This window comes from Aythya ferina (genome assembly GCF_964211825.1).
Source record: "Aythya ferina genome assembly, chromosome: 3".
Taxonomy (NCBI): Eukaryota; Metazoa; Chordata; class Aves; order Anseriformes; family Anatidae; genus Aythya; species Aythya ferina.
The window spans coordinates 41,795,948-41,822,128 of NC_140298.1; the positions used below are offsets into that span (position 1 = coordinate 41,795,948).

The 26,181-nt window shown below is 42.6% G+C and overlaps 1 protein-coding gene and 1 long non-coding RNA gene across 2 annotated transcripts; one reads left to right on the forward strand and one right to left on the reverse strand.

The window, feature by feature from the left end:
• Positions 1-133: 133 nt before the first annotated feature.
• Positions 134-11,922, reverse strand: NTPCR (nucleoside-triphosphatase, cancer-related). The gene is made up of 5 exons (XM_084515827.1): positions 11,774-11,922; positions 9,314-9,476; positions 8,301-8,397; positions 5,184-5,393; positions 134-714 (listed from the first exon to the last, which is right to left on the reverse strand). The coding sequence occupies exons 1-5, from the start codon at positions 11,805-11,807 to the stop codon at positions 646-648; spliced, it is 573 nt and encodes a 190-aa protein (XP_084371953.1). The 5' UTR covers positions 11,808-11,922; the 3' UTR covers positions 134-645.
• Positions 11,915-24,388, forward strand: LOC311435154. The gene is made up of 4 exons (XR_014691965.1): positions 11,915-12,529; positions 12,899-13,093; positions 22,173-22,247; positions 23,422-24,388. It is a non-coding gene; the product is annotated as an uncharacterized lncRNA (long non-coding RNA).
• Positions 24,389-26,181: the final 1,793 nt, after the last annotated feature.

The window sequence follows — 26,181 nt, forward strand, 5'->3', positions numbered from 1 at the left end:
ACTCTCCATAACCCTTCTTACCACGCAGTTGAGGAGAGAGGTGCCGGTTGGATAGGGGGCAGGAATCCACTCCCTCCTTCCACCTCATGAATTGTCAGCACCCCTGGTGAAATTTTGACACACCTCAACCAGGTCAAAGTTAACAACAGTGTTTATTTACACTCAAGCCAGGCAGAGCACACACACTTTTTGGGCACAGTTGTATTCTGTTACACTGGGGTTAAGTTCTGGTTCCTCAATGCGCATTACTGCATGGGATGTTACAGACCCCAAACTGCTCTCTGGCCAGAACAGTCCTCATCGCTCTGAAGGACTCAGATCTCTTATCAGATTTGGCAGCTAACTGCTTTTACATGGTGTAATTAGGATTGGAGTCAGACTGCCTAACTTCCAAATACCCAGGTCAGATTTTCATGTTAACTATGGATCTCTCGAAGTTTTGAATGGATCAGCTCATGACCTGGACGAACAAGAACCCTTCCATCTCGTTTTCACAGTTTAGACTATTACCAGCTTTACCTTGCTTACCCTGGAAGCTCTAGTAATGCCTCCAGGAGCTTCAGCAGGAAAGGCAGATTAAATATCCACAAAGCATTATGTTTTGTAAAAATAAAGGCTTTAGTGTTTACGGGCAAGAAAAGATCTTCATTTTCTGCAGGACTCCACCGCTGCCAAGATGTCTTGCAAAATGCTGTTTCTGTTTTCCTTACTAACCTAGAGAAAGAGAAATTAAAACTGATGTAATTTGATGAATAACCTCTACATCACTGTTTACTCCAAAAAACAAAGCAGAAATTCAAATGCATTTCTTTCTTGGTGGAGGAATGTTGAGTGTCGAACACCTGTCTTCTTGTACTACTGAGAACACAATAAGCTAAAGCCACAAACCTGCACATGTAATTGAATATTCAGTGATCTTTTTGATTTAATTACCCATGGCATTTTACAGTATTATTCAGGGCTTGAATAACTAACAAGAATTGCTCAAAGAAGCTCTGTGTACTTTTGTCATTACTAGAAATCCTTTTTGATTACCAAGCATCATTTTTCTACTATAAAGTGGAGTTCTTACGCTTGAGAAGATTTTATTTCCAGGGATGACAGCCTGAGTCAAAAACATCTTCGGTGAAAAAATTAAAACAGGCTTAACAGCACAACTGTGTACTTAGAAACCTTAGCACTGCAGGGTAGAAGCTCCTTGAAAGAGAACTCAGACTACCTGAAGAAGCTGGGGGGCTTCCGTGGTGCACTGAGGCATGTCCTTGGTTTAATAGTCTGTGGCAATGCTGGGCATTAAGAAGAGCCCGTGTGGAAATCCACAGTCCAGCGTTTTTTCTGGGTCCATCAGTGTCGCAGCACCTGCAGACCGCTGTGAATTGCCAAGGAAACATTGCCAGTTCAGCTCCTGGGTACAGCAGTGACAGAGCACAGAACGGTGGGGCTGGGGGTGCAAATTACCCCTTCCTGAATGACCCTGCCCTCATGCAGAGCCTGGTGACCCACATTATGTATGTGCGTGGCCACAGCATCACCAACCAAAACCTGGGGAGAGGGCTGGGGTGGTGCAGACAAGAAACCCCAGTATAGATGGCATGAAGCTCTCCACCAGCAAGGTTTCATTGCATTCCCTGTAGCTGCACTTAATACCTGAGCATGTGGCTCTGTATTCCTTCCAGAACTATGGTCAGTACTGAACAGGAGAAAGTCTGTTATTATTATCATCATCAACAACAAATTGGTGACAGTCCTACATGAAGAATTTAACCCCAGGCATCTATTGCTATTCAGTCACAGACATCCTACCCAAATGCTGGAAAGCTGCCCTATAAACCTAGAGACAGCGGTCTCACCTATGGCACCTGAATTCAAGAGAGCAGATCAACATGGGACTGATGAAAAAGCGATGTTAAAAAAAACACAACAGGAAAGGACTGGGAAGATCTGCCTGGAAGTTGCTGTTTTTATTGAGTATTGTTCCAAGGCTATTATAAGATAAAAAGAAAGGCCCACAACAGCAAAGAGCAAGACAATAAAGAATGGAATTGCTCTTCAGTAAGGCTATTGAGACACCCCGAGGTAAACAAGGCACAGAGCACAGACGAGCCAAACTCTAAATCTCACAGCAAGTGTCCTGACATCCTGACTTTCAAAGGACCTTCTGAACATTTAATAGCTCTTCCCACTGTCTCACAGCCAACAAAAACAATACTGCATTTTATCTGCCCCTCTTCCATACCTACATGCCAGAAGTCCAGTGAGAGCACCAGAGCGCGTGCCAAGTGCTGGGAAATTCTCACGAGTGTTTTGCAAAGGCTGCTTGATAGATACCAGCCTCCTCTCAGATCTGGAGACGTTCTGTGCAGGCAGCTTTCCCAGACAGAACCAGTCTCCCAGTATCTGTGCTGAATGTACAAAGAGATGGGCAGTTTCTTAGGGAGCAAAAGCAACTGCAGATACTGCTTTTGACTAAGCATTTAGGTAATCTGGAAGAAATGATCACCTAAACTCCAAGCATGCAAAAGGACAGAAGCTTTCGTCCCCTCACAATTCAGGAACTGTTGAGGAAACAGTGCTAGCAGAGAGCATCCAACTGGAACCTCACCTACTATCCATTTAACTCTTTTTTTCCTGTCTCAAAGGACAGAAATAACCAAACTTCACTCATGGGTTTCATGGAAGCAAAATTAATAGAAGGGAAAATGGGAGAAAATGAATCATGCCAGCTGCTAGGGATAAAGTGATCCTATTTATGACTCCACGTCTGCAAAACTACGCAGAGCCAGGCAGTGCAAAAAGAGCCCCTGTACTTTCACTGGAAAGTTTAGTTCTCAGCAAAATGGAATTGGGCAACAATGGAAAAAAATGTGTTAAATATCAGATCCCCTATCGTTAAGTGCTCTAGATAAAATAAATTAAACATTGGGGACCAAATCTCAACTGCTTTTAGGGCATCTGGACCCATTTACACCAACTGAATATGCTTTCAAGACAGAAGGGGCTGTAAAACCCAAAACAGCTGTGTCCAGGCACTTAGTGTCAAACATCAGAACCATCCCTGTGACAATAAAAGAAGGATCAGAAAACCCTGCTGAGTTACTTGAATGCAGCTTAACTCCACGCTAAGTGACAAAGCAGACAGAGCTATTTGGGAAGATAGCCACCTACTTCTACACACTTCCAGGCATCATAAAAGTTAGCAAGAAAAAACTACCGTGGGCCCTCTGGGCACTCCAGGCTCTCCCCGTGCCACAGCCCTTCAGTGAGGTAGCTGGTGATCCGACATTTACTTCAGGCAGTAACACATCCGACTCCCCAAGGGCAGGTTCTGCTCCCGCTCATGCACACGCTTTAACTAGCTGGGAAAGAGCATGTAGCGTGTCACGGGAGCTAGACAGATGCTCTCCTGCACAAGACTTTAGCGTAGCAGGTCTCTTGTCATCGGGGAACTATTGCAACCTGCCACGTTTCACACTCTTGCTTTTGGCTGAAGGATCCGCCAGAGAAATCTGTACTAAAACAAAGAAACCTGCACGTTCTAATCTCAGCATCATAAACAGGATGGCTCGTTTTATTTTTTTTTAGTAAAGTTTTTTTTGTGTTAGAAAACATTGCTCCATTGAAATGTACAGCAAGACTTCAGCTGGCTGTAGACATTTAAGAGAAAGACGCGCTGGCAGATCACCTGGGGCTGAGCAGCACGTGTCCTCAGAACATCACCTGACACGAAGAGACAGTGGAAAGCTCTGAAGCTTCCTTGAAAAGCCAAGCAGTGCTTTCTAGCACTTTGCCTCCTTCCCTGAGAAGAAGGAATAGCCTCACCGTGCCTGCATCCTATGCAGCAAGTGACTGCTGCTTCAGTGAGGCATTTGCCACCAACTCTCCCTCAGTTCTTCCACCAAAAGGCAAGTCACAGAGAATTCACACCCATGTGCATCCCTGGTCAGTAGCACAGCAAGCACGTCAGCTGCAGGGTGGGAAACACGGGGTTTAGTGTCTGAAGGGAAAGGTAGGAGCCAAATGTTTATGGGGGAAAGGAACATTCTCTTGTCTTTGCTCCTCGGGCTGCTTCGGCACTTAGACAGGCTTTTAATTCAAAAAGCAGAAAGTAAAGATGAGGAGGGGACCACCAACTAGGAGAAAGCCGAGGTACTTTTCTGAGCACTGCAGTTCTGTTAATGTCACTTTGAAGAGGAAAAAAGGAAATGGAGGTTTTTCTTTCTCTGCAGAAAGTAAGATCATTCAGGACAGGGTTGTTGTGATCCAAGTGAAGGAGGAAGGAAAAAACAAATCACAACCAAGTACACGCTGTCACTGTGACCTGCATCCACTGCAGACCAGGCTGCAGCACCGTACTGCTCTACAGCTTACTGCCCCTGCTAGCGAGTCCCACTTACTGTATCCCTAATTTATAGATCCAGAGAGTTCAGTTTTGGATATATGCCTTAGTTCTCTCCTAGAAACAGTAACACTGAGCAGAAAAAACAAATCAAAGTGGGGGCTGTGTTTAGCTTGGTTTTGCAATGTATCCAGGGCACTTAGAAATGTTAAGGGAACCTCTCACGTATTCCTGTGGACAGGCTGATCTGTTGTGGTGAGTTTTTGAGAATTTCTCTGTAACTGATCAGAAATGCACTCTGAGGCCCTAATATCCTGAAAATTATGTCTGTAAAACAACATAATGAATTCCAAAGTTATTTCACTGACTCCAGAGAAAGCACACTCCATTTACAAGTGTCTTTCTTCTAGAAATCATTTCTGCAAACCCCACTGCTGCTTTTTTTTTCCTTGAATACGATTACTGGTAATATTTCTGCAAACCAGTCTGAAAAAAAAAAAAAAAAATCTGACTGTACTTTAAAAGGTTTAACTCTCAGGAATAATGAATACTTAGATGGTAATAATACTACAGCAAGAAAACCTTTAAAAACAACTACATCATTACTTCCACGGCCCCTCACAAGCAAAGCCAGCTGTGAGACTGCTACAGTAAGTGCCAACTGCGAGGGTTTTTTTTAATAAGGTGAACACCTGCCCATTAAGAACCAAATGGAAACTAAAAAACTTATTTCATACAAGCTACCCACAGCTATCAACTGGTAGTAACAATTAGTTTTTAAACAGAGCCAAATACAAACCAGCAGCCCAGCACAGAAGGCTCTTTAAGAACATTTAACGTTACTCACGTTGAACACTTTAACATCTTTCCTACTTCTTATTTCTTCAACAAGATCCAGTGGCTTTCCCTTCGGTACTGGAATCGTTCCAAGTACCACGGTGCCAGGGTCGGTCAGCGTTTCCCGAACAGCTCGAATAAAAGCCTGGCTGAAGAGCTCCATCTTACCAATCTCATCTATGACGCAGATCTTTTTCTCTGAATCGCTGCCGTGGTTTATCTGTGGAAAAATGCATCGGCAGGCTGTAAACAACACAGAGCTTAGAAACAGCAACAGAAACATTTTCTGTGCTAATAAAAATTACCTCCACAAGAAATCGATTACATTGTAATTCTGGGGGAAGTGGAAGAGTCAAAGCCGCTGTTGGTGACTGACAGGCTTTAAATTTGTCATTTATATTTCAGCAAAGATTGTTGGAAGATGAGAATGCAGGGACAGCGTAAATACCTAAACACCAACTACAATAGGAAATATTCATATCAGTTTTTCCTTCAAAGCAGCATTGGCCCTGTAAGAGCTATGTGACAGTTCAGAACTGCACTTTGCCTACCTAGCAACTCTCATTAAACCTGAGGGACTCCTGTTTCTCAAAACATTGGCTTCTGCATTTCAAATAGATCAATATCCACACCGCACAATTATTGAAAAAAGACTTGCATTAAATCTAGATTTGGAAGCTTGTCTTCTTGTAGCTACACGATGCCATTCGAAAAACAACTTTAAATTGAGAAGCCTGCTCCTTGTTATTTTAGCATAAGAAATGCTAAATCAAATTTTTATACCCTTATCTTCAGTTTCCAAGTTGTAAGCAAGATTTCAGATTTTATAAAGATTACTCTTCCATTATCAAATCATACAGCAGCAGTTTTGCCTGTGCCAGCTGAGCCCCTAATGCTGCAAACTCAGGCATGCAGAGAAGCGAACAGACAGACCCAGGCAGGTCTCAAGGACTTTACCTCTGGCTCCAGAATTTGTAGCATCATGGTAAAATTTCAAGAGGTGAAAAATGTTTGTCCAAAGTAGAACAAGAAGTCAGTAGCCAAACTGCAAACAGAATTGTGCTGACCTCCCCAGAAGCAACGGTAACATTCACCTTCACATTGTGCCTCCCTTTTCTGTCTGATCTATTGCTCTGGCATAGTCTCTTGCCACAAAATTGACTTGAACATCAGATTTGTGATTAGAACCTCACAGCACAGCAAGCAATGCAGAGGCACATTGTGATAGAAAGCCTCTAGAGTTGAAAAAAAAAAAACATAACTAAAAGAAACACCAAATAAAACTGAAATCAGAAAGAGTGTAAGAAGGGCAAAAAACAGCATTTCCCTCAAAAAAACTAACTTTTTTAAAGCTATCTTTAAAAAGCTATCTTTTTTTTAAAGCTATCTTTAAACCAGGACATTTCCAGCTTTTTTCTCTCTATTTACTTCCAGAGAAGTGGAAGAGCTGTGTAACATGCATCCTAAAACTTTTTCAAGCCAAGTCCCTGCTGAGCTGCTGTTTTATTTAAAAAGCTTTCACAGATCAGTCAGCTAAAAAGCCAACAGTCTCTAGGTCACCCCCAGAGAAACAGAACATTTTGCTTTGGATACAATCCTCAGTCCTGCCCGGTAATGTTTCCAGAACCAAAGAGCTCACCCACTGTAGGATCTATCCCAGTTCTCAATGGAGCGAACAAGACCCAAACCATAAGAGCTGAAGCTGCCTGCCAGCCTAACCAGGCGCCTTCCCACTCCCTGCTGCTCTTTGATCAAACCAGACCACGCCTTGTTCATTTTCCTCTTCTCGTCTCAGGTCTGTGATCTTCCTTGCCCTCTCTTGTCCTCTCCCCGTTCTGTACCACGTACATGCATGACCACGTCCCCACAAAACGGATTAATGGTGCTTTCAGTGAGAACAGGGTCGTGCACTGTCCTACCCCTTTGGCCCCTTTTCTTCCTCTCTTCGCTCTCCTGTACTTCCAGAAAGCTATAAAACAATCAGAAAAAATGAACACTGCTAATACCCTTCTAGCAAGATCATTCGTGAACTTCAAATATATTAAGACAGCAGTAAAAGGATTCAGAGTATAGCACTGACTTAATGAAGCCTTTTTTATTTATTTTAAACTATCCTTCTATTTACTACCAGTAGATCAAGTTACAGTGAAGTTAAATATTTTAAAAGTCCCATTTTATTCATATTCCCTTTCTTCCTTGCCCCTAACATCTTTACTTTCCTCCTCTCAGCCTTTAGCTTTCCTTGACAAAAGCAATCTGACCCTCAATCTCTTTTTAGCCCCTTTGCACCCTTCTGTTTTATTACTTTTTATAATTATTATTATTTTTCTTTTTTTTTTTTTTATTTTCCTAAGTTCATTAAGAAGTCCCTTCTCCCTTGGCCCCTTGAGATTTGGCAGTGTAGAAAAATCACAACACGATTTTTAGCAGTACTGTTCAGCAGCTGCTGCACAGCTTATGATATGTTATTGCCAAAGTCAGGTCTGTTCTTGTTTAATTTTGGAGAGGGGAAAGGTTGGGATGAGAAGAAGGAAAAGGAAGAAGGGACACAAGCGTAATATTGCTTGCACTGTTGTAACAGGATAATAGAAAGATATGGAAAAGCCACAAAACACTCAGTGTGCAGCAGCCTGTCTCAAATTATAGACTGCTGTAACATTTAAAACCTAATAGTAATTATGTAGCTGTAAACAAAAATAATCACTGGATTCAAGAAACAATGTTTCTACTGGAAAAAGAAAGGAATCAGTGAGAGGGGAAAAAAGAGATATAAGAGGAGCAGCAGGAAAATCCTTTTTCTTGGACCTTCTAACTCCTGCCAGTTGTGTGTTAAGCCACCTGTACGTTTTGTTTACCTTACAACATGGAATCTGGTGGTATGGGAAGAAACTTCCTATCGGCTGTCCCTCAGCCCAAGGACAGCCTGGTCACAGGACGATGTCACATCAAGGAAATGGAAAGTGAACTCAGCCCCTTCAGCTTCCTGATCCTGAAGTCGATCAGTATCAGTGACACCCAAGAAAGAGGCCCTTTATTACCATCAAAAACTAGGGCTGTACAAGGGCCTTCTGATAACGCTCATTATCATCAAGCATCCATTTTTCAGCAGCTTTAGTGTAATACTCACATTTCTCAGCACAGGTAGAACCAACTGCTCAAACGAAATGAGCTCTACAACATACTGTCCAACTCGATATTCACGTCTTGAAGCAGAAGAATCAGAACTGAATTTGAAAGACATAAACAGATCATTCTAAGTAGTAAATTTAATGAGAATTGACTGCAGTCATTTCAAGTGCATTTATTAGAAGAGTTACCCCACTAAGTCAAACTCCTCTTAATTCTTCAAAGGAAAGAAACTCTGTAAGCCACGCATTAAGTCATGCGGCAGATAGCATAATTCAGATAATAAACATACCATAGGATACCTTCAGTACTATGCAAGCTTAAATTTGAACGCTGTATAGAAGAATAAAGGAATATAAAAGCTGTCAGATATATCTGCACTGAAACGAAAATAAACACCTGCAGTTCATGGAAGCATGTGAGCTACCTTTGAATTAGGTATTGAGACATTACAGACAGCAGCACAGCAGTAGCCCAAGGCTCAGAATGGGCTCCCAAACGCTTAAATGGTTTTGGGAAAATAATTGGAAGGTTTCCACGTGCTGCATCACATATGCAAACATCATTCTTTTTCTTAAAATTCACACGTGGGATTTGTGGGCCAGTCAGTGGCTCCTTAAAAGATGTTGCATGCAATTTCACTTCAATTTTCAGATTTTGTACCCATCAATTAGCTTGTGGAAACAAATAATCTTCCTTTCTGTCTACAACAAGCTATTCACTGTATCCCAAAGAGACTTGGACTTGTGAGAAAAGGCTGAGCACTGCTTCCTCTACTGGTGTAAAACGGGCACTAAAAGAGACCATCCTTCTCTAGCATATTTTCCATGTTTCACTATGCCATAGACATAGGCAACAATGCAAGGATCAGCCAGGTCATGAGAACTGAACAAAGAACCTGACATGAAAGCCATATGTGCAATGGTAATCACCTTCTGGAGGAGCATTTAACATGCTGACACATGAGAGAGGCATAAAACAACAAGCTGCTTATAACAATTAAAACTTCAGTACCTGACTCTAGATAAAGGACCTCGTTTTCCAGATAAAGTGACAACATCAAATCCTCTTCTTCTGCCACCTTCTTTAACTTCCTCTGTGTAAAATCCATCAACGGGAACGTCTGAGGATCTTAGTGCCTGAGTGACTTTCTGAATCAAAGTAGTCTTTCCAATCCCTAAAACCGTAGGGGGAACAAAAGGTACACAGGATTAATCTTCTTTGGAAAAAGCCTATTTTTTAAATACCACAGCAATGACGTGATTTAGAACAAATAAATAAATAAATAAATAGCCAGTGTTTATTTTTAAGAAAAATTTACAGACTTAAAAAGTGGTAGGAAAAGCAAGTACAGAAGCACCTTTTGAAGTCCACGTTGTACCAACACCATGTTTTATTAGTCTTTAAGAAGTATGCCTACAGTGAAGTCTCAGCAGAATGGTAAAAATATCCCAGGCTACACTGAACTTGTTCGCTTAGTGTCTGGACAGGCCACGAAGCTTGCCCTACGATGGGCAAACACGCAGGAGATTAGCCCATGCTGGGAGCCACACCGTTACACAACTGATATCCAAGCCAGCTACAAGGCTGACTGATCAATCTCCTTTTCTTTATCACTGCTCTTCACTATCTTTTAAGATCAGAGATGAATTCATCCTCTTTTTAGATTAGGTCAAAACTGATTGCTATTACCAGAAGCCTGACTTCCAATGGATTAAGCATGCAATACTTGTATCGTGTCCTAGCAATTGGAAGCACTCAGTACCCCCAAGATGTCAGATCCCACATGGCAAAAAAATACTTCCAACAACAGTAATTGAAGCAAAAGAGGTTCCGACTAGATATGGGGAGGGAAAGGCTTTTTATTTTTTTATCGTGAGGACAATCAAGCCCTGGCACAGGCTGAGCAGTGTGGTTGTGCAGTTTTCATTCTCAGGAGTTTTCAAAACCTGACTGGATAAAGCTTTGAGCAACCTGGTCTCATAGCTGGCCCTGAATTTCCTTCCTGTGTGAATTATGCTGAGGTCCTATAACCAATTCTCCCAGATCTAAGAAAGATCATTAAGACCCTTCCCATCTGATGCCTCCTAGCACAATTTAATGTACCTTTTATGTGAATGTTGGCCATCTTCCAGGCACCCTCTGTTCTCACAAAGGAGCCATTTCCCTTCTTTGCTGCTTTAGAAGAACATCCCTCAACAAAGCTGAGCATAAAAGAAGCCAGTCGCCTCTCAGAATTTATTGTTAGCACTTCATTTTTTATCGTTCTTATTATGAAAATCTGCTTTAGAAGATGGAAATTATCCTGCAGAGTAACTCTTTAAATTGCGGGAGACAAGGAATATAGATGATTGTGATATGTGTAAAGACGCCAACAGAAGTCTTTTTAATAGGGGAATTCCTTCCCTAGATTTTAAGCAGATTTAAGAACTACTTCACTGTCAGTCTCACAGAATGGTTTGGGTTGGAAGAGCCCTTAAAGATTATCTAGTTCCAACCCCTGCCATGGGCAGGGACACCTCCCACCAGACCAGGCTGCCCAAAGCCCCATCCAGCCTGGCCTTGAACACCTCCAGGGATGGGGCACCCACAGCTCCTCTGGGCAGCCTGTGCCAGGGCCTCACCATCCTCTGAGGGAAGGATTTCTTCCTATTACCTGATCTAAATCTATCCTCTTCTAACTTAAAGCCATTTCCCCTTGTCTTATCCCTACACTACCTGATAAAGAGTCCCTCTCCAGCTTTCCTACAGCCCCCTTCAGGCACTGGAAGGCCGCTATAAGGTCTCCCTGGAGCCTTCTCAAGGCTAAAACACCACAGGCAAAACCTTCTGTGGCTTCAGGGGCACCTTAGCCAAGCACAACTTTTAAAGTTGAAGGCCAGAGGGACCCTTGGCATTTGAACGACAACAAAATAACAACAGTGGCACCATCAGTACCCGCCGTCTTTCTGAGGCCTTGTCTCTGCATGGGAATTGATACTGATGCAGCTAGGTGGATGTGATCTCTCTGATTTGGTTACCTTCATTCAGTTAATTGCCAAAGTAAGCTAAAATGATTCAAAGTGAGTTTAAGAAAGCTTAAAATTACACATTTATCTAATCAGAAGAGTACATTCAATTTCAATTAAATGAACAGAGGCGAGGCCAGGGTCGGCCCAACCTCCAGCGCCTGCCTTTATTTATGGGGGCGGAGAGGCAGCACGAAGCGGGGAGTGAGCGTGTGCTGCTACCTGAGCCCAGCAGCAGCGTTTGAGAGTAATTACAGCCAGCACCAGGACCAGGAGAAGGCTCACAAGAACGAGAACCAGGCCCACGGCTTTATTAAAGCGAGCTCGGCAGCCGGAACAACAGATCCGGCCATTTACCACCCTTACAGCTCAGCCCCGGCCGCCCCCCGCAGGCGCTCCCCGGCTCCCAGCGGCTCTCCCCGGGCCTGCCCTCGCCCCGCGCTGCTCCGGCTGCCAGCGCCGTTACCTGGGGGTCCCGTGAGGAAAACGTGCCTGGCCATGGCGGCCGGCCCCGCTCCGCACCGGGAAACGCCGCCCTCACGCCGCCCTCGCCCCGCCTCGGCCCCGCCGCCGCCGCAGCACGGAGCCGGCCGGGCCCCGGCCCCCTGAGATGGCCGCCCGGGAAATGGCGGGGCCCGGGGTGGCGCCGGGGCTTGGCGCTGCCCCGCGCTGGGGTTGGCTCTGCCGTGGCGTTTGCCAGAAGGGGGGTGTCGTTTAAAGTTAGGGGAGAGGTGAAATGGGAGAAAGCTGATTTCTGACACGTTTTTTTTAGTCAGCTTGACCTACTTCTCTGAAATATCTCCCTAGATATCCCTGAATATCTCCCTAGATATTTTTTTTTTATCCAGTTCAGTAAACAACGTGGTCCAGGATGTGTGGAAACGGTCAACAAAAAGACAAACAAGTTGTCCTGACACCTCGGTGTGGACACCAAGTGAAGGGTGACTGGGGCTTAATCAACTGGCTTGTTACAAAGCTGAGCGAATTCGGGCACAAGTGAAAGTGTTTGGCACGTTAAAAAAGATGCTGACAGACATCTGACCACATCCCAAAAAAACGTATACCGTCAACACCCGTTAGGCCCTGAAGATGGAGATTTGTAGGAGAGCACGGGAGGGGATTTTGGAGCCCAGTCTCCAGACACACAAGGGTCAGCACTTCCGTGAGGTGGAAATTGTCACCGCCGTTTTCAGAAGACACTGCGGCACAGTGCTGCGAGGAGGTAGGGTTGAGAAATCAGGTATTTGGCCCTCAGGTGGCTTTCAGAACCAGGGCATATTCTCTTCAACTGCAGCCTCAAGCTGAGGGAGTCGAAATCCATTTTGTCCATTTGCCGGGAGAGTGCCCTTATAACCAAATTCACATGCTTTTCCTGTTAAGGCTGAGGCATGGCACAGCCACAGATTCAAGCTGATCAATTATCATGCTCCAATACTTCATTAAAAAAAAAATAAAATAAAAAACTCTGACATGCCTCTTGGGGGGTAGGAGGGTGGAGAGGGAACAAAGCTTTCCATATCACCTAAAAATGAAAAATAAAGTTTCATAGTTTACATCCCAGTACTTTTTTTTCTTCTTCTTTTTTCCTCAGGAGCAGTGAAGTTGTCATGATGTTAACTTACAGCTTCCTACAGGGGTTTGTCAGGCACCTTTAATCTAAAGAAAGAACTACAGCAAAGAACTGCATATTGACTAGACTATTAACACAAGCACAATGCTTTATAACTGGCTACTTCACCCTTGGCCTGGGCTTCCTGCACAGAACTTATTGTGATTGATTTTACAGGTAGGTTTTCTGTATAATATTAAGCTATTTCAGACTACTGGCTGGTTGCCCAGGCAAGCCACATAAAGAGACCCATACAATGTTATTTTGTTCAACATACAGTTTTACTAGGTTTTATAAATCAACCTTTCATTTTCAGAAGTGCATGTGGAGAATTTTAGGGCTATCACTACTGTTTGACAGAACCCTTGGTTTCTTGTACCGTAATCGAAGAACCATTTCACCCTGTTTTCAGAGAGAGGACTCTTGACAGTTACTTCACTGTGTGGCTAAGACCTTGGTCTTGCAAACAAACGTGAGTAAAGCAGTTGCAATATCAGGGATTAAATTAGTTAGCATTCCACTTAGATTTCCATTATAATTTATGTATTTTTGACATAAAGTGTTCTCCCCTTCTGGGTGCTCTGTTTAGGCTGAAGTTATTTCAAATGCACCAAGAACAGGAGGTAGTTATGCCGGCTGTGCCTTTGTAGAGTTCTGCTGTTGAGGGGACTTTATATTTGCTAAATGCATTTGAAGTTTTATGTACATTTCCTCTAAGAATTACTGTTTAGGTCTGCTCCCTTTGATAAACTTATTCTATAATCTAGTCACTGCAGAGAACGCAAGCTGTTCAAGAAACATGAACTGCAGCATGCAAGTTGTCTTCTTTGTAGCTATGTGCTATAACCAGTTGTCTGGAGTAGCCTGCTTGCTCTCCTGATCAGGGGATTTTTGCATTCTTGGCTAGGGGTGGTTAGCTGAAGTAAAAGAAGCAACACATAGCCTAGTAGTGTCAGTAGCTAAAAGAAAATGTACAATATGGGGTTTACTCCTTTTCGGATGAGGAGAGAAAAAGACAGCTCTTTGTTCTGAAATAGGTAGCTTAATTAATAGTAATTTATTTCTAAATGATTAACAGTCTGCTGGCTCAAAGTATCGTCCTGTCCAGTTACCTAAACTTTTTGGTATGTGGGTGTCGGTTAAATTCAGCTTCTGCTGAGTTGAACTGTATGGCTGGGCAAGACCATGAAAGAAGTATTTGCAGAAGTCTCGTGCCTGGAAAATGCCCCTGTTGGAGTACCCGTGATTAGTTGTGATTCTGAGTTCCGAGTGACCTGCAGAGACTTTGGAAGGAGCTGCCAATCACAGTTATGAACTGTTGCTAAGCCTGGGGAAGCCTGCTTTTATTGCTGGATGTTCACTAAAAAAAAAAAACTTGGATAGAGTCCTAGATCTTTATGGTGAACGGGGAAAAATTAATTAAGTGCAAGTTTCCAGACCAGTGGCTAAGAAAAGAGGTCATTTAAGATATTTATGGTATTCCCTAGGGCAGAAGCTGGAAGGAATGAGAGTGTAATCTACCGTCTCTGACCTGCACCCCCGGTTGGGCAGTAGTTTACGTTTCAGCACCCTGCCTCAAGGAAGGCTCAGCACACAGTTACAATTCTAGCCCTTCCTATATCTGGTATGCTTTTTTTTTTTTCTTTTCTTAGAGAAGAGAGAAAGTTTAAGTTGAAACACTTTTCTTTCTCTCCTCCAGCACTTTTCTTTTTGATTCATAGTGCCCTGAGTTTGTACAGCATTTTGCTTAGGTCAGGGTAGAGTACATGCTATTTTTTAAAGGATTTAATTTTAGAGAGTTCTTTACTTTGTCCTTCTTCTCACTTGCAGAGAATGCTCCTGTTCACAGATTGTGGACCTAGCTGTATCCCACTAGGCGTCTAATGACATTAGTGGCAGTATTCTTATAACTGCCTCTAGTTTGTCTGTGGAGTACACAAGGCGTCAGCAGGTGCCTGAGAATAAGCACTGAGCATCTACGGCCTGCCAGTCTTTAATCTCAGACTTCCCAGAGAGATAAGCCACTAGCTACACGCAGGGCCTCCTCTAGATGAAAACTGGTGCTCTCTGTGTCAGTGATTTCTTCATGAATCTTTCCTGTGTGGTTCACGAAGTAGAAATTCTTTATGTTCCAGCAATGGTTGTGCTCCCCAGAACAGAAGAAACTCCTGAAGTATTTCCTGAAAATAGAGGCATAAGAAAAAAGTCATGTCAAATGTTATAAACACCTTCTAAATAGAAGTGGAGAATACTTATGGATAAACTTACATGAATTTGCTACTGTAGAGACCAGCGTTCAAAGAACAGAGTTCTGTGTTTCTACCAGCACAGTACATCATCCACCAGAAATGGTATTTTTCTATCAATCCATATGGTTATATTCCTTACCACTGTAAACACGCACACATGTCTACATGCATGCATCTGTATTTGGCAACATATACCTTGGGGGATTAGCTGCTCTGATTATAAAGACTTAGACTGTTCAGAGAAATGTATGGTGTTAAGAAAGACAATCAGGGGGAAACCAATAAAAATGTTTTGTCCGTATGATAGGACTGAACAGGCAAATTTGTACAAGCATACCCTGTAGGTGAGAAACCAAACAGAATTTCTGAGGAGGAAAATGGGTGATGATTTCACACTGATCAGGAATAAAAGCAGCATACTCTTGAGAACCTCTGCACACCACTGATTTTGTTGGAGCTTGCTCAAAACTACAGGGTGCACCTGTATGTCTCATTACAGGATTTAAGTTTAAATAATACACTTCTCCTCGCTGATGATACAAAAATTATACCATTAAAAGATGTTTCCTTCAGCTGATACCAAAATGCATCACTATTTCCAGATATAGTGTCCTCCTGTAATTTGGGGTTGTGATTAATTGCCTCAAAGTCAGCATGGCGTGACATTGAGAGGAATTCATCCATCATGACAGCATGACAGTGATGCTCCAAAGAGTCAGTGTGAGAGAGGCAGGAGGAGCAAGGGGCTGACACAAGGCAGCTGGTTTGCTAGGAAAGCTTAAATAGCACAGCCTAGTTCTGGCTGGGATCAGCATCAAGTGTAGGTGTTGCCTTGGAAATGGGAACATGCAGATCTGTCATGGGTAACATGTCCATGCAAGATTTTCCTCTTTCATAGTTTGTGCATGTCCTTTTTCATAGTTTTCATGCATGTGCATGGCCTGATTATTTATTTCTTCCTGAGACAAGGTATGTGCGCATGGGTTAGTCCAATGCAAACACCTTTCTCATCTAGCAGTCTTCTTGTAGAAAAGCTTATTGTCAGGGGACCAGTGGAGCAGAACCAGAAGCCAAGGGTGACAATGACTCCAGACATTGTCCTTGTTGTCCAGGCCACCATCCCACTGTATCTGAACACTGGGGGTAGTGCCAGGTGCTGGTACCAGGATCCATGGACAGTCCCAGGCAAGGCGATAGGACAAGTCAGGTCCAGGACTCATCCGGGTAGTCCAGTCAGGAGCAGCAGGAGATAGGGCCAGACAGGACTGGCAACAAAGCTGGAGTATCTCCAGCTGGTCTAGAAGACAGGGCAGGAGACAAACGTACAGCGCAGGTCAGAGGCCCATCCAGAAAGCAGGACCAGAGACAGGATGGAGAACAGATGCCCATACAAAATATCTCAAGCATGGACTGAAAGTCCAGGGCCAAGCTGAAATCTCTCAAGGGGACACAGGGAAAAGGGTGAGTGGAGGCACCAGGTAAGGCTGCTCAGGGCCATTTAGGCTAATGGGTGGCCTGGGTGCTCTTTAAGATTGTCTGGTCCTCTGAATCACGTAGTTGTAGCTCTTGCTCTTTGATTAAAGCATCGCATACTTGTCTGTGATACTTGATATTGGCCTGGTCCTAGGAAAATGAAACCAACGTGATCATGCTGTGTGGATATGTATGTCACTTCACCTCTAATAACCTTTGAACCTCCTGGACAACTGCAAACAATTTAGCAGAGAGGAAAGAGTCAAAAGCCTAATAAGTTGAGATACATTTTTTAACATGCATGTCTGGATGTAACAGAAAGACCATTGAATGCTCTGAGGGGAAATGTGCAGCATAAATAGAATCCTTATTAAGCAGGAGAGGAGCCACGCAGAGTTCAAGCAGTAGCACAAATCTTTAGGAAACCAGGTTTCACTGTTTCCTTTCTTGATGAAACAGCTTGCTTGTTTGCTCTTTTCAGTGATCTCCCACCTCCTACTTCTTCAAAAAGAAAATAGTCTCCTTCAAACTGCATGACATGTTGCATGAGATTCTTACATTTTTAGTATAAATAGCAAGAAGCATTCACTCTGAAAGAGAAAAAAAAAAAGCAACTCAGCTTGCTGTGGGATGATGAAAATAGATTTCCTATGTTAATCTGTTATTTTGACTTAAATACTCACCTGCAAGTTTCAGATTTCAGCTGAGTTCTGCTTTGTGGTAGATGTCAATGGGATAAGCTGTACTAGAGGTGGAACTTGACTGCGGCAGGGAACAGATTTGATCATATTGCCAGATTTCTCAGTTGCTGTTTTTTAAGGTGTAACATTTTTGTCAAGCAAATGTCATTCTTTTGATTGTTGGTTTACATAGGCATGTGAACATAAGTGAGTTTCTATACTACCTCGAGTGACAGTTGGCTGAATGCTTGGTACAAGCTGCTAGGATACAAGTGCATCAGGCAGCAATTCCAGGAAGATAGTTCAAAGAAACCACAGGATGAAGTGAACGCAAAAATCCCAGGAAAGCGAAGCAAATTATCTCCCACAGGGGGTCTAATCTCCTCAAATTCATGAAAAAAAATAAATCCAAAGTTAGCAGGCATGAATAGTTAAGAGAATACAAAGCAAAACTAAGCCAGTCTGACAGGCTAGATACATATGTATTTAGAAGAATTGAGTTCTCGGATTTGTATTCCTCAGAGACGCTCCTTTTGTGATGAACAGCCTTTATTCACAAAGGATGCAGGGGTAAGCCCTGCAGTGTGCTGCTGGACAGGTGCAAAGATGTTCAAGGAGAGCCTCCGTGTCTCTTCGGGCAAATATGGAGCGGTCTCATGTAGATGCTGGTGGAAGTTGCTGAGTGTGGCAGCCTGAGAGAGGCTCCTCTTTCCCCCTTCCAGCCGCTGGCGAGACCGAGCATGTTTTCCCAGCAGACACCCACCCACGCAGAGCACCTATATACATGCACAAATAGTTGGCCAGGCAGATCAGCGCTGGCAGAAAACACAACACACTTGCAAATATAAACAGCAGCAGTAGACTCATCCTCGTCCCTTTTCTGTCTCATCAGGATTAATTCTGTCTGATCCCATTAATGGAAAATATACATAAATATACATATATATACACACAATATATATATACACATATACGTGTATAAATGCACACATACATGCATGCATACAATATGGATCCATGCAGAAGCTGGGTCCTCTCGTCTGCACTTGCCATGCAAACGGGTCTCTTAGTTGACCCCCACGTTTCGTAGTCTGTCCGTGAGCTGGCTTGCACTTGCTGATCCCTTGGTAGCCAGGTTTCAGATCCTTTGGTCTTTCCAGTATTTGGCACAGACTCGTGGCTGCTTTGATACCCGGTTCCCAAGCCTTTCTGTCCTTGCCTGGTAATGCAGCTTCGTGTCAGCGATCACACTGATGTGTACACACACAATATGCACAGCCTCTGCTCTCTCTGCTTGCTGACACCATGGACACATGGGCTGCTCTGACCTGTGGTCCTCACTTCAGATGCTGACAATTTCACCTCCACGTTCTCTGCTTTCTCCTGTCACTGGCACCCTACTCACAGTGGCCCTTATGTCTCATGGCACCCTCTCCTGCCACTAAGACCTCTCACTCCACCCAGTTTCTCCAGCTGGTAGCACGAGGACCCCTGGGCTCAATTGCACAGACAATACAGTGTCCCCTCACAAAGAAAATATTTAAATTTGGAGATCAATAGCGTGGGATAGACTATGATGATCAGGTACAGAACATGGCCAGATGAGTGTGACATCTAGCCCCTTTGATCCTGTTATCCCTCTATTTTCCCATGCTTGTTCCTCCCCAAACCACCTTGATCCCTTCCTTTCCATCGGAGGCAGGGACCTCTGATGAGGTTATTGGGGTTCTCCTTTCCGCCGTGTGCATCTTTGATCCTGCGTGTGTATGGTGACAAGCCTTTAATCACAACCTGACAGATAAGGTGAGTAGACAAGCTTTTTCTCTGCCCTCACAAAGCATTTCAGGAGGGAATGCAGTCTATCCTGCCTTTTGCTCTGTGAAACGACTTCAGTCTTTCATGAAATAAGGGGCAAAATTACACCAAGCTAGATTTGGTGTGACTGTGTATTTACAAGAAATTGACTTGTTTTCCTCTAGTTCATCACTTTACACTGAATTTTCTCCGTCATTTTATTGCTGTCACATGAAGTCCTTCTGTAACTCATGCCATTCAATTTTTTATTCCTCTATCCCAAATAATTTAGCATCACCAGCAAACCTTGCAACTTTAGACTACTGTCTTCTCTGTATACTTATGATGAATAAAATAGGCCCTACTGTAGATCCAGATGGACAACCAGTGGTGAACATCATTATGAAGATTGCCCTTTTTTTTCCCCTCCATTTTATTTCTTCTATTTTATGCAATTACTTATCTTCAAGATTATTCCATGGTGGTTTACCTCTTCAGGAGCCTTAGGTGAGTGGCCTTTTCAAAAGCCTTTTTGAAAATTTTCAGCAAATTATACACCTGGTCCCTCAGCTTCAATAATTTAATTTCTCAGACATGTAATGCCCCATTTGTTTTTCAAATTGGTTATTAGTTTCAAAAGTTGCTAAGTCTGAAGAAACAGAGAGACAGTATAACTCTGAAATCTAATTTCCATCAAACATGCCTTTTTCCATCCTTTTGCTGGTGATATCTTGAAATGATTCCAGTTGGATTTTATTATCCAGTACGATACTTATTACTGTAAATGAAGTTGGCAGATGAGTCCATAAGTTCCTCTTGTTCTTCTGTCTATTTGGTGAAAGCTTTAGGTCATTCAAGGTCAGAAGAGACCATTAAGCACATGCACTCATATCTATGTTATAGCATACACCATGAAATATTACCCTCTTATTCCATGTGAAGCGTAATGCATTCGGGTTGTTTGAAGCTTTATCTTTTAGCGAGCTATCCAAGTGGGGTGCTGGCAAACCGACCAACACAGTTCGAGAAAATATTCCGGTAATTAATTACCTTCATTTAAAATTTTCATTTTCTTCCCTGTTCAGATTTTTCTAGCTTTGGTTTTCAACCAGTGAGTCTTGTTAGATCTTTGTTTAATGAAGGAAATCTGATATTATGCATGCCTACATTTGTGTCGATATGAAAATAATGCCTAAATGTTCTCTCTTTACATCTTCCCCCTCACATTAGTCGTCAGTTTAAGGGAGATCCTCTCCTCTCCCCCTGCTCTTGTTACAGGAACAAGCCTGTTTTCCTAGTGCGAGCCAGTCACTGGTAGTTACTTTTCTACTCCTTCTTTTTCTACCAAGAAAAGAACAAAGGAAATAAATTCTTCCTGCTGAATTCCTCTTGGTGCCACCCGTGGTTTTGCCCAGCCACAGCGAAGAAAGTCACAGAGTCAACAGTCTGTCCCGTGCTAAAATCTATACAAACTCTGGCACAGCTGTCAGTCATCTCTTGCCTGATGTGAAAAACAAACCCACTTTTGGTACCAGCAGTAAATGGCCCTGATGCTGCTGAATAGCCAATGCAGTTCAGTATCACTGGGAAAAAGGTAACACGAACAATCAGGTGGATGGAATTCATTTCTTAAATGATAAAACCATCTTCATGGTTACCATTTGCTTTAGTTACTATTTTTTTGTCATGTGTTTTCTAGCTTAGCTGCATTTGTCATGTTACTGGTAATGTAGTTATGTTTAATTTCTCCTACAAACCTTTGTGGAGGGCTGTGTATAATTCTGTTTCTGTCATCACAAATTCTGATTCATCAGTTCAGGTTCTCGTGCTGGAGTCTTGGTTGCTAGGAACAGAGGTTTGCCTCCTTGCCAGGAATCGAGGATTTGTTTTCTTCCCAGAAGAAAAGCTGTTATTTACTTGTTCGTAATACGTGCTTTGCCTGCATGACTGCTGCTCGGATCCATTTGTAGTTTAGGTGGCTTTCAAGTAAAAATCCTTCCCGAGTGATTATCTTTTGAAGCAAGTGGATAAACACCATGTGGGTAGAAGCATCATAACAAGGCAATCCATTTAAAATTTAATAAAGGACAGATCCTTGCCTTATGACTTTTGTGTCAGAGATTGTCCTGCTGTCATGTAGGTTGGTATTCAGTCTCACTCCTGCTAGTTGTTGTAGCCGGTCCATGGTAGGCATGTTCCCAGGGGTGGTGGAAGACACCTGCCTTCCAATTTCATATAAAACACTCTTCTGCTAGGAAACTTTTCCCCATTCAGTCTTACTCCTGTTCCACGGTGGAAAAAATCTAATTCTATGTTCACCTGGTATTAAGTTTAATTGTTGGAAACTGCATTTTGGAAAGTAGCATTTAAGGATCACCTGGGCAGTCGGTGTCAAAATAAAAGCTGACTGTTCTGTATGTTGAGCTAGTGGGAGGTGATGTGGTAAGTAGTCTTTTTTAGTTAGGGCAACTGTGAAAGGAAGAAAATGTGGGGGCAGGGGTCACAGCAAGAGGTCAAGAAGATGCTCTCTTCTTCCCCAGTCAGAAGTCTCCTGACCCACACTCTTAAAGGAAAACAGGAATGGTCATGTTATTTACCTGGACTGAACTGTAAACTACTGTTGTGCTGAAAGAAGAGCAGGAACCGTTCTTTTTGTCCTCGTGTCCCAGCCTGAGGCTCGGGCCTTTAGAAGTGGCTAAGTTGGTTGGAAGGATGTAGCCCTGGGTTGCTTGGACCAAAGGCCAGAAAAGGTTTGATGTGGTCTTGCTTTCCCCTTGTTGAGTGAGTGTGGAATGTTTTTCACTCTTGGAAACTTAGAAAGGAGCTAGGACTGGGTTTGGGGTTTTTTGCAGCCTCCTTATTCTACCATCAAGTTGGTTTCCCTGCAACAGAGCGAGGAGCTCAGTCTCTGCTTTATGTACTGTCAGCCCTGGGGGCTCTGGCCTCAGCCCATATCCAGCCCCACAAAGCCTGACTGCAGGCTGATAAGTGTGTTTACTCCAGCCTTGAATATAATGTCACAGTCATTGCCACTTTCATGTTATCTTCCTTCTGTTGCAGGAGTCTCAAGTTTGTTCATGTGACCTCCATGGCCATTCCTGTTCTTTTCCACCTTTATGGCAATGAACAACTTATGTGAGTAAGTTTCTATAAATGGTTTCTGTTTGTGCTATTTGATTTTAAATCCTTCTTGTTTTATGTTGGGTGCAATCAAACTCAATATTTACTGTGTTTTGTACCTAATATAACTACTTAAGCCTTTAGAAATGGCTCTGTTGGGCTGGGTGCTAATGTTTTAGAGAACATCTGTTACGACTCTACATTGTAGAAATCTGTGTGAGAGCCAAAAGGTCCAAAGGAGATCCAAAAGCAGAAGTTCAGTGACTAATACCACCATCTGTTTTGAAAGTTTGTTAATCTCAGCGGCCTGACTAGAACGTGGTTTGGATTATTTATGTTCTGTTTCTTTCGTATGTCCTGCTATGTTATGTATTTGACTGTTGTAGCACTTGGCACCGCCTGTCCCAGTCCATTTTGGTTGTGGTGTCACAACTCACGCAGCACAACATTCTCCCCCAGAGGTGTAAGCAGCGTTTCACTGTGTAAGTTGGCAGGAGGGAGGACAGCTATTCCCCTGGTATGCAGGCAGCCCAGAAATGAATCCGTCTGAATGAAAGGTGCTCTGTAAGATCATTAAACACTTGTAAAAGCCTGAATGTTGCTTAGTATAGAAGTATAGTCTTAGGTCTTAAAAAGTGTAGTTCCATACTTCTGACTGTACTGCTGACACTCTTTCCTTGGTGGTAGTGATAGATCTTTAGTGCTTTTCTTGCTTTTCTTTAGTTTTAATGTTTTGTGGTGTTTTGTTTTTGTTTAAAGAGAATAATCTGAGAATCCCAGCTCCATTATTCAACACAAGCTGGTCCCAGAGCTTTTCAAGGAGTTGCCACTAGCTGTTAACAATTTTGTATCAACCCAAGCTGCATGCAGAGAATATACCACTCTTTAAAGTACTTTACTTCTTCATTCTGGCATGTAATTCCTCAAGGAATGGAATGATTTTTAGGCATCACGCCTAGTGAACAAGGATGCTAAATGTCCTCTGAGGATACCAGTCACTGATGTCTCAAATGATGATCAACAGTAACCAAGTACTGACATTCAGCTTAGTCTTACAGGAATCTCTGGTACTGCAGAGGTACAGGCACACAAATGCAAACATATCCTACAAGCTATCATTCTACTAACTTGTTCCATTATCTCTTGAATCTTACTTCCCCTCTTCTGAATTTTTTAATTTTTATTGCAGGAGTTTAGTTGCTTAGAAGTAAAGCTGCCTAGAAACTTTTTCCTTCCTGGCAAGTAGAATCAGAAAAAAGGATGAGCTTCACCTCAGACTCAAACTGCCTGCATCGAAGTCTGGAGACCGGGTGACTGCAATTCCACCATTCTGTGCGTGACAGCAGGCTTGCTGCTGCCCCTGCCCTTGCAAGTCTGAAACCTGCTTCGCCCTCCACCTAGCCTGATACATAAACTTGCTGACCTCTTTAGGTCTCTCTCCTCCCTTTTTTACCTGCACTGGCTCAGATCTTGCAGTTTCAGCTATACCCAGTGATCTCAAAAAAACGGAATGGTCTTCAAGTCCATTCACAGTATGCCAGCCATGACTTCTGTTTTCTCTCAAGGTTTTGTTCAGAACTCTAGCCTGAGACTAAAAACAGAAGGTTGGATGTTTCTTTGGCCTTAACATTACACGTTCTTCCTGCTTTTCTTTCAAATGTTGCTCATTATACAGTCCTTTGTACTTTACAGTTCTTTCCTTTGAAGTCGTACATGTGTTTTACACAGATTAATGTAATTGGTGTGAGCCTGCTCTGGTGGAACAGGTAGAAAGCTGATCCTCCAGTCTCGCAGATAGTAACAGAATAGCACAGTTGCAGACTCTGGGACATACAGTGGGGTTTAGTCATGTGCTTTTAACTGTAGGTTAATCGTAGTGCCTCTGTGATCTCTGAGGAAAGAGATGTCATGTTAACTTGGCTGCTGCCTTTATCTCGTATAGTCTAGATTTCAGATACCAAAATTTAGTGTCTTTGGAGTTCTTGTGTTGTTTTACTGTAATTGTCACGGATCTCAGTTTTCTCTGTTGTTATGCAGTTTTTAAGTAGGTTGCTTCTCTTCTGTATTTTATACTCCGAGAAGGCTTTGCATTCCCAAAAGCTTATTCAGTTTTTTCCAACAGCTATACCTATCGGTTCAATAAAAGAACTTAATCTACCGACTAACTTTATCTTGTCCTACGCTGTAGACTTCTCTACCTATTCTCTTTTACTTGAGTACTGAACAGGGGGTTTCAAACTGCTGCAAGGGATCTGTAAAATACACGATGATGAAAGACATGTTAGCAGTCAGAATCTGGCAGCTGGTTTTAAGTTTCAGACTTAAGTTTTGTTGAGAGGACGGGGTAGGGCAGTTTATCTGTAGATAAAGAGACTGTCTTTCTTTTTATCCACCTTAGTCTCCAGTTAGAGTAATTTATCAAAGATTAAAACATAAAAAGTAAGTAGCATTCTTGTTCCTGCAGACTGTAGGCTGGTAATGGATAAGCCTTCAGGGATTTAACATTCAGTGCAAATGAGCATCCAACTTTAGCTTGTTGTGAGGTACATATATGAACATCTCACATCTGAGAAGATATCTTCCCTAGGTTTACTATTCTCTGCTGCCAAACTGGAATAGTATGAACTTTCCTCGGTACATTTGCCCATTTTTTTTTTTTTTGTATTAGAAAAGGGAAGTTAACTACCTGAGCTTTCAAAGATGTCTTTAACATACTGGACTGGATTTCAGTTTAGTGAGAGATTTTCTGTTTGCAAGTTATTTTGTCTTTTCCCACTAAATATGTTGGTTTGCACAAAGATCAAGAATTTAAATACTTGACTGTGTGTATCTTTGCATGTACATATATATACTTCTTTCAAATATATATTTTCACACATACCTTTGTTATAAAAATACACTCTGAGAGACACAACAACTAGCATTTCCAGTGTACTCATACTTCCACTTGTGCATAAGGATCAGCCAAATGCTAACACTGCAATCATTTTGCAGCTATTTGCAGAACATGAATTGTTTTTCTCACTTCAGTGTGTCATTGTAATTAATTCGCATTGGAGAATAACATTCCATTTTCAATTTAGCTGCTTCCATTTAACTCTGAGTCCTTGTTAGAATGAAGCTTAAACAATGATTGCATCTTAGGAAAATATACAACGAGAAAATAACATCTGCTGCACGATGTTGGCAAACACCAGGGCTAATGAATGGTCACCAGTATCTAAACAGCTGTCTGTTTGCAGTTTAAAAATATTCTTTACAAGTTAAAGTACATTTATAAACTAATTCAACTCTGATTTGCAGTGTATGGCTCAAATTGCTTTGCTGTGGTAACGGGTGATGGAAAAGTTAGTGAATTGAAAGGTTTCTGTTCCCCTTAAGAAGGCTGACATGAATGTGATATCTGTGTTGGCTTGCGGAGTCAGTACGGACGATTTGACTGGGTGAGGATTGTCTTGTCACTGGAGAAAACCTTCGTAATTAGCTGAGTATCATCATCTACCTAGGAGTGTTGCAGATCAGAATACTGGAGGGTTTTCCTGAAGTGGAAAATGGATGGTTAACTAGTCATAGCATACAATTAGATGCAATGAAATAGACACAGCTTCAGCACTCTCCACTCCATACATCATATTCGTAACAACGCTCAGTCTATGCATCTTGTGTCCTGATAAATCTGCCCCACAGCCCAGTACTGGCAGTGGAGATGCCAATCCTCAAAACAACATATCAACTCTATGCAACGTATCAACTCTTTCTTTTGTCTCTCCTCACTAAAGAGGCATAAAATTCAGTTCCCCTGTCCTCCTGGGAGAAGTTCTTTAAAACCTTCCTTTGTTATCCAGGTCAGCACTAGGGAAGTCCATTTTCTAATGAAGAGTTTAATTTTACATCCAAGACATCAAGTGCACAGTGTCAGTGGTCTGCAGGTCAGGACTCAGCCAGCAAT

What these genes read in the sequence shown, in the direction of transcription:
- NTPCR (XM_084515827.1), bottom strand. Translation starts at nt 11,807, where the DNA reads ATGGCCAGGCACGTTTTCCTCACGGGACCCCCAG. An exon ending in TTTCCTCACGGGACCCCCAG is followed by an intron (nt 9,477 to 11,773) that starts GTAACGGCGCTG and finishes CTACGGTTTTAG; the next exon opens with GGATTGGAAAGACTACTTTG. An exon ending in GGTCCTTTATCTAGAGTCAG is followed by an intron (nt 8,398 to 9,313) that starts GTACTGAAGTTT and finishes TTTCAAATTCAG; the next exon opens with TTCTGATTCTTCTGCTTCAA.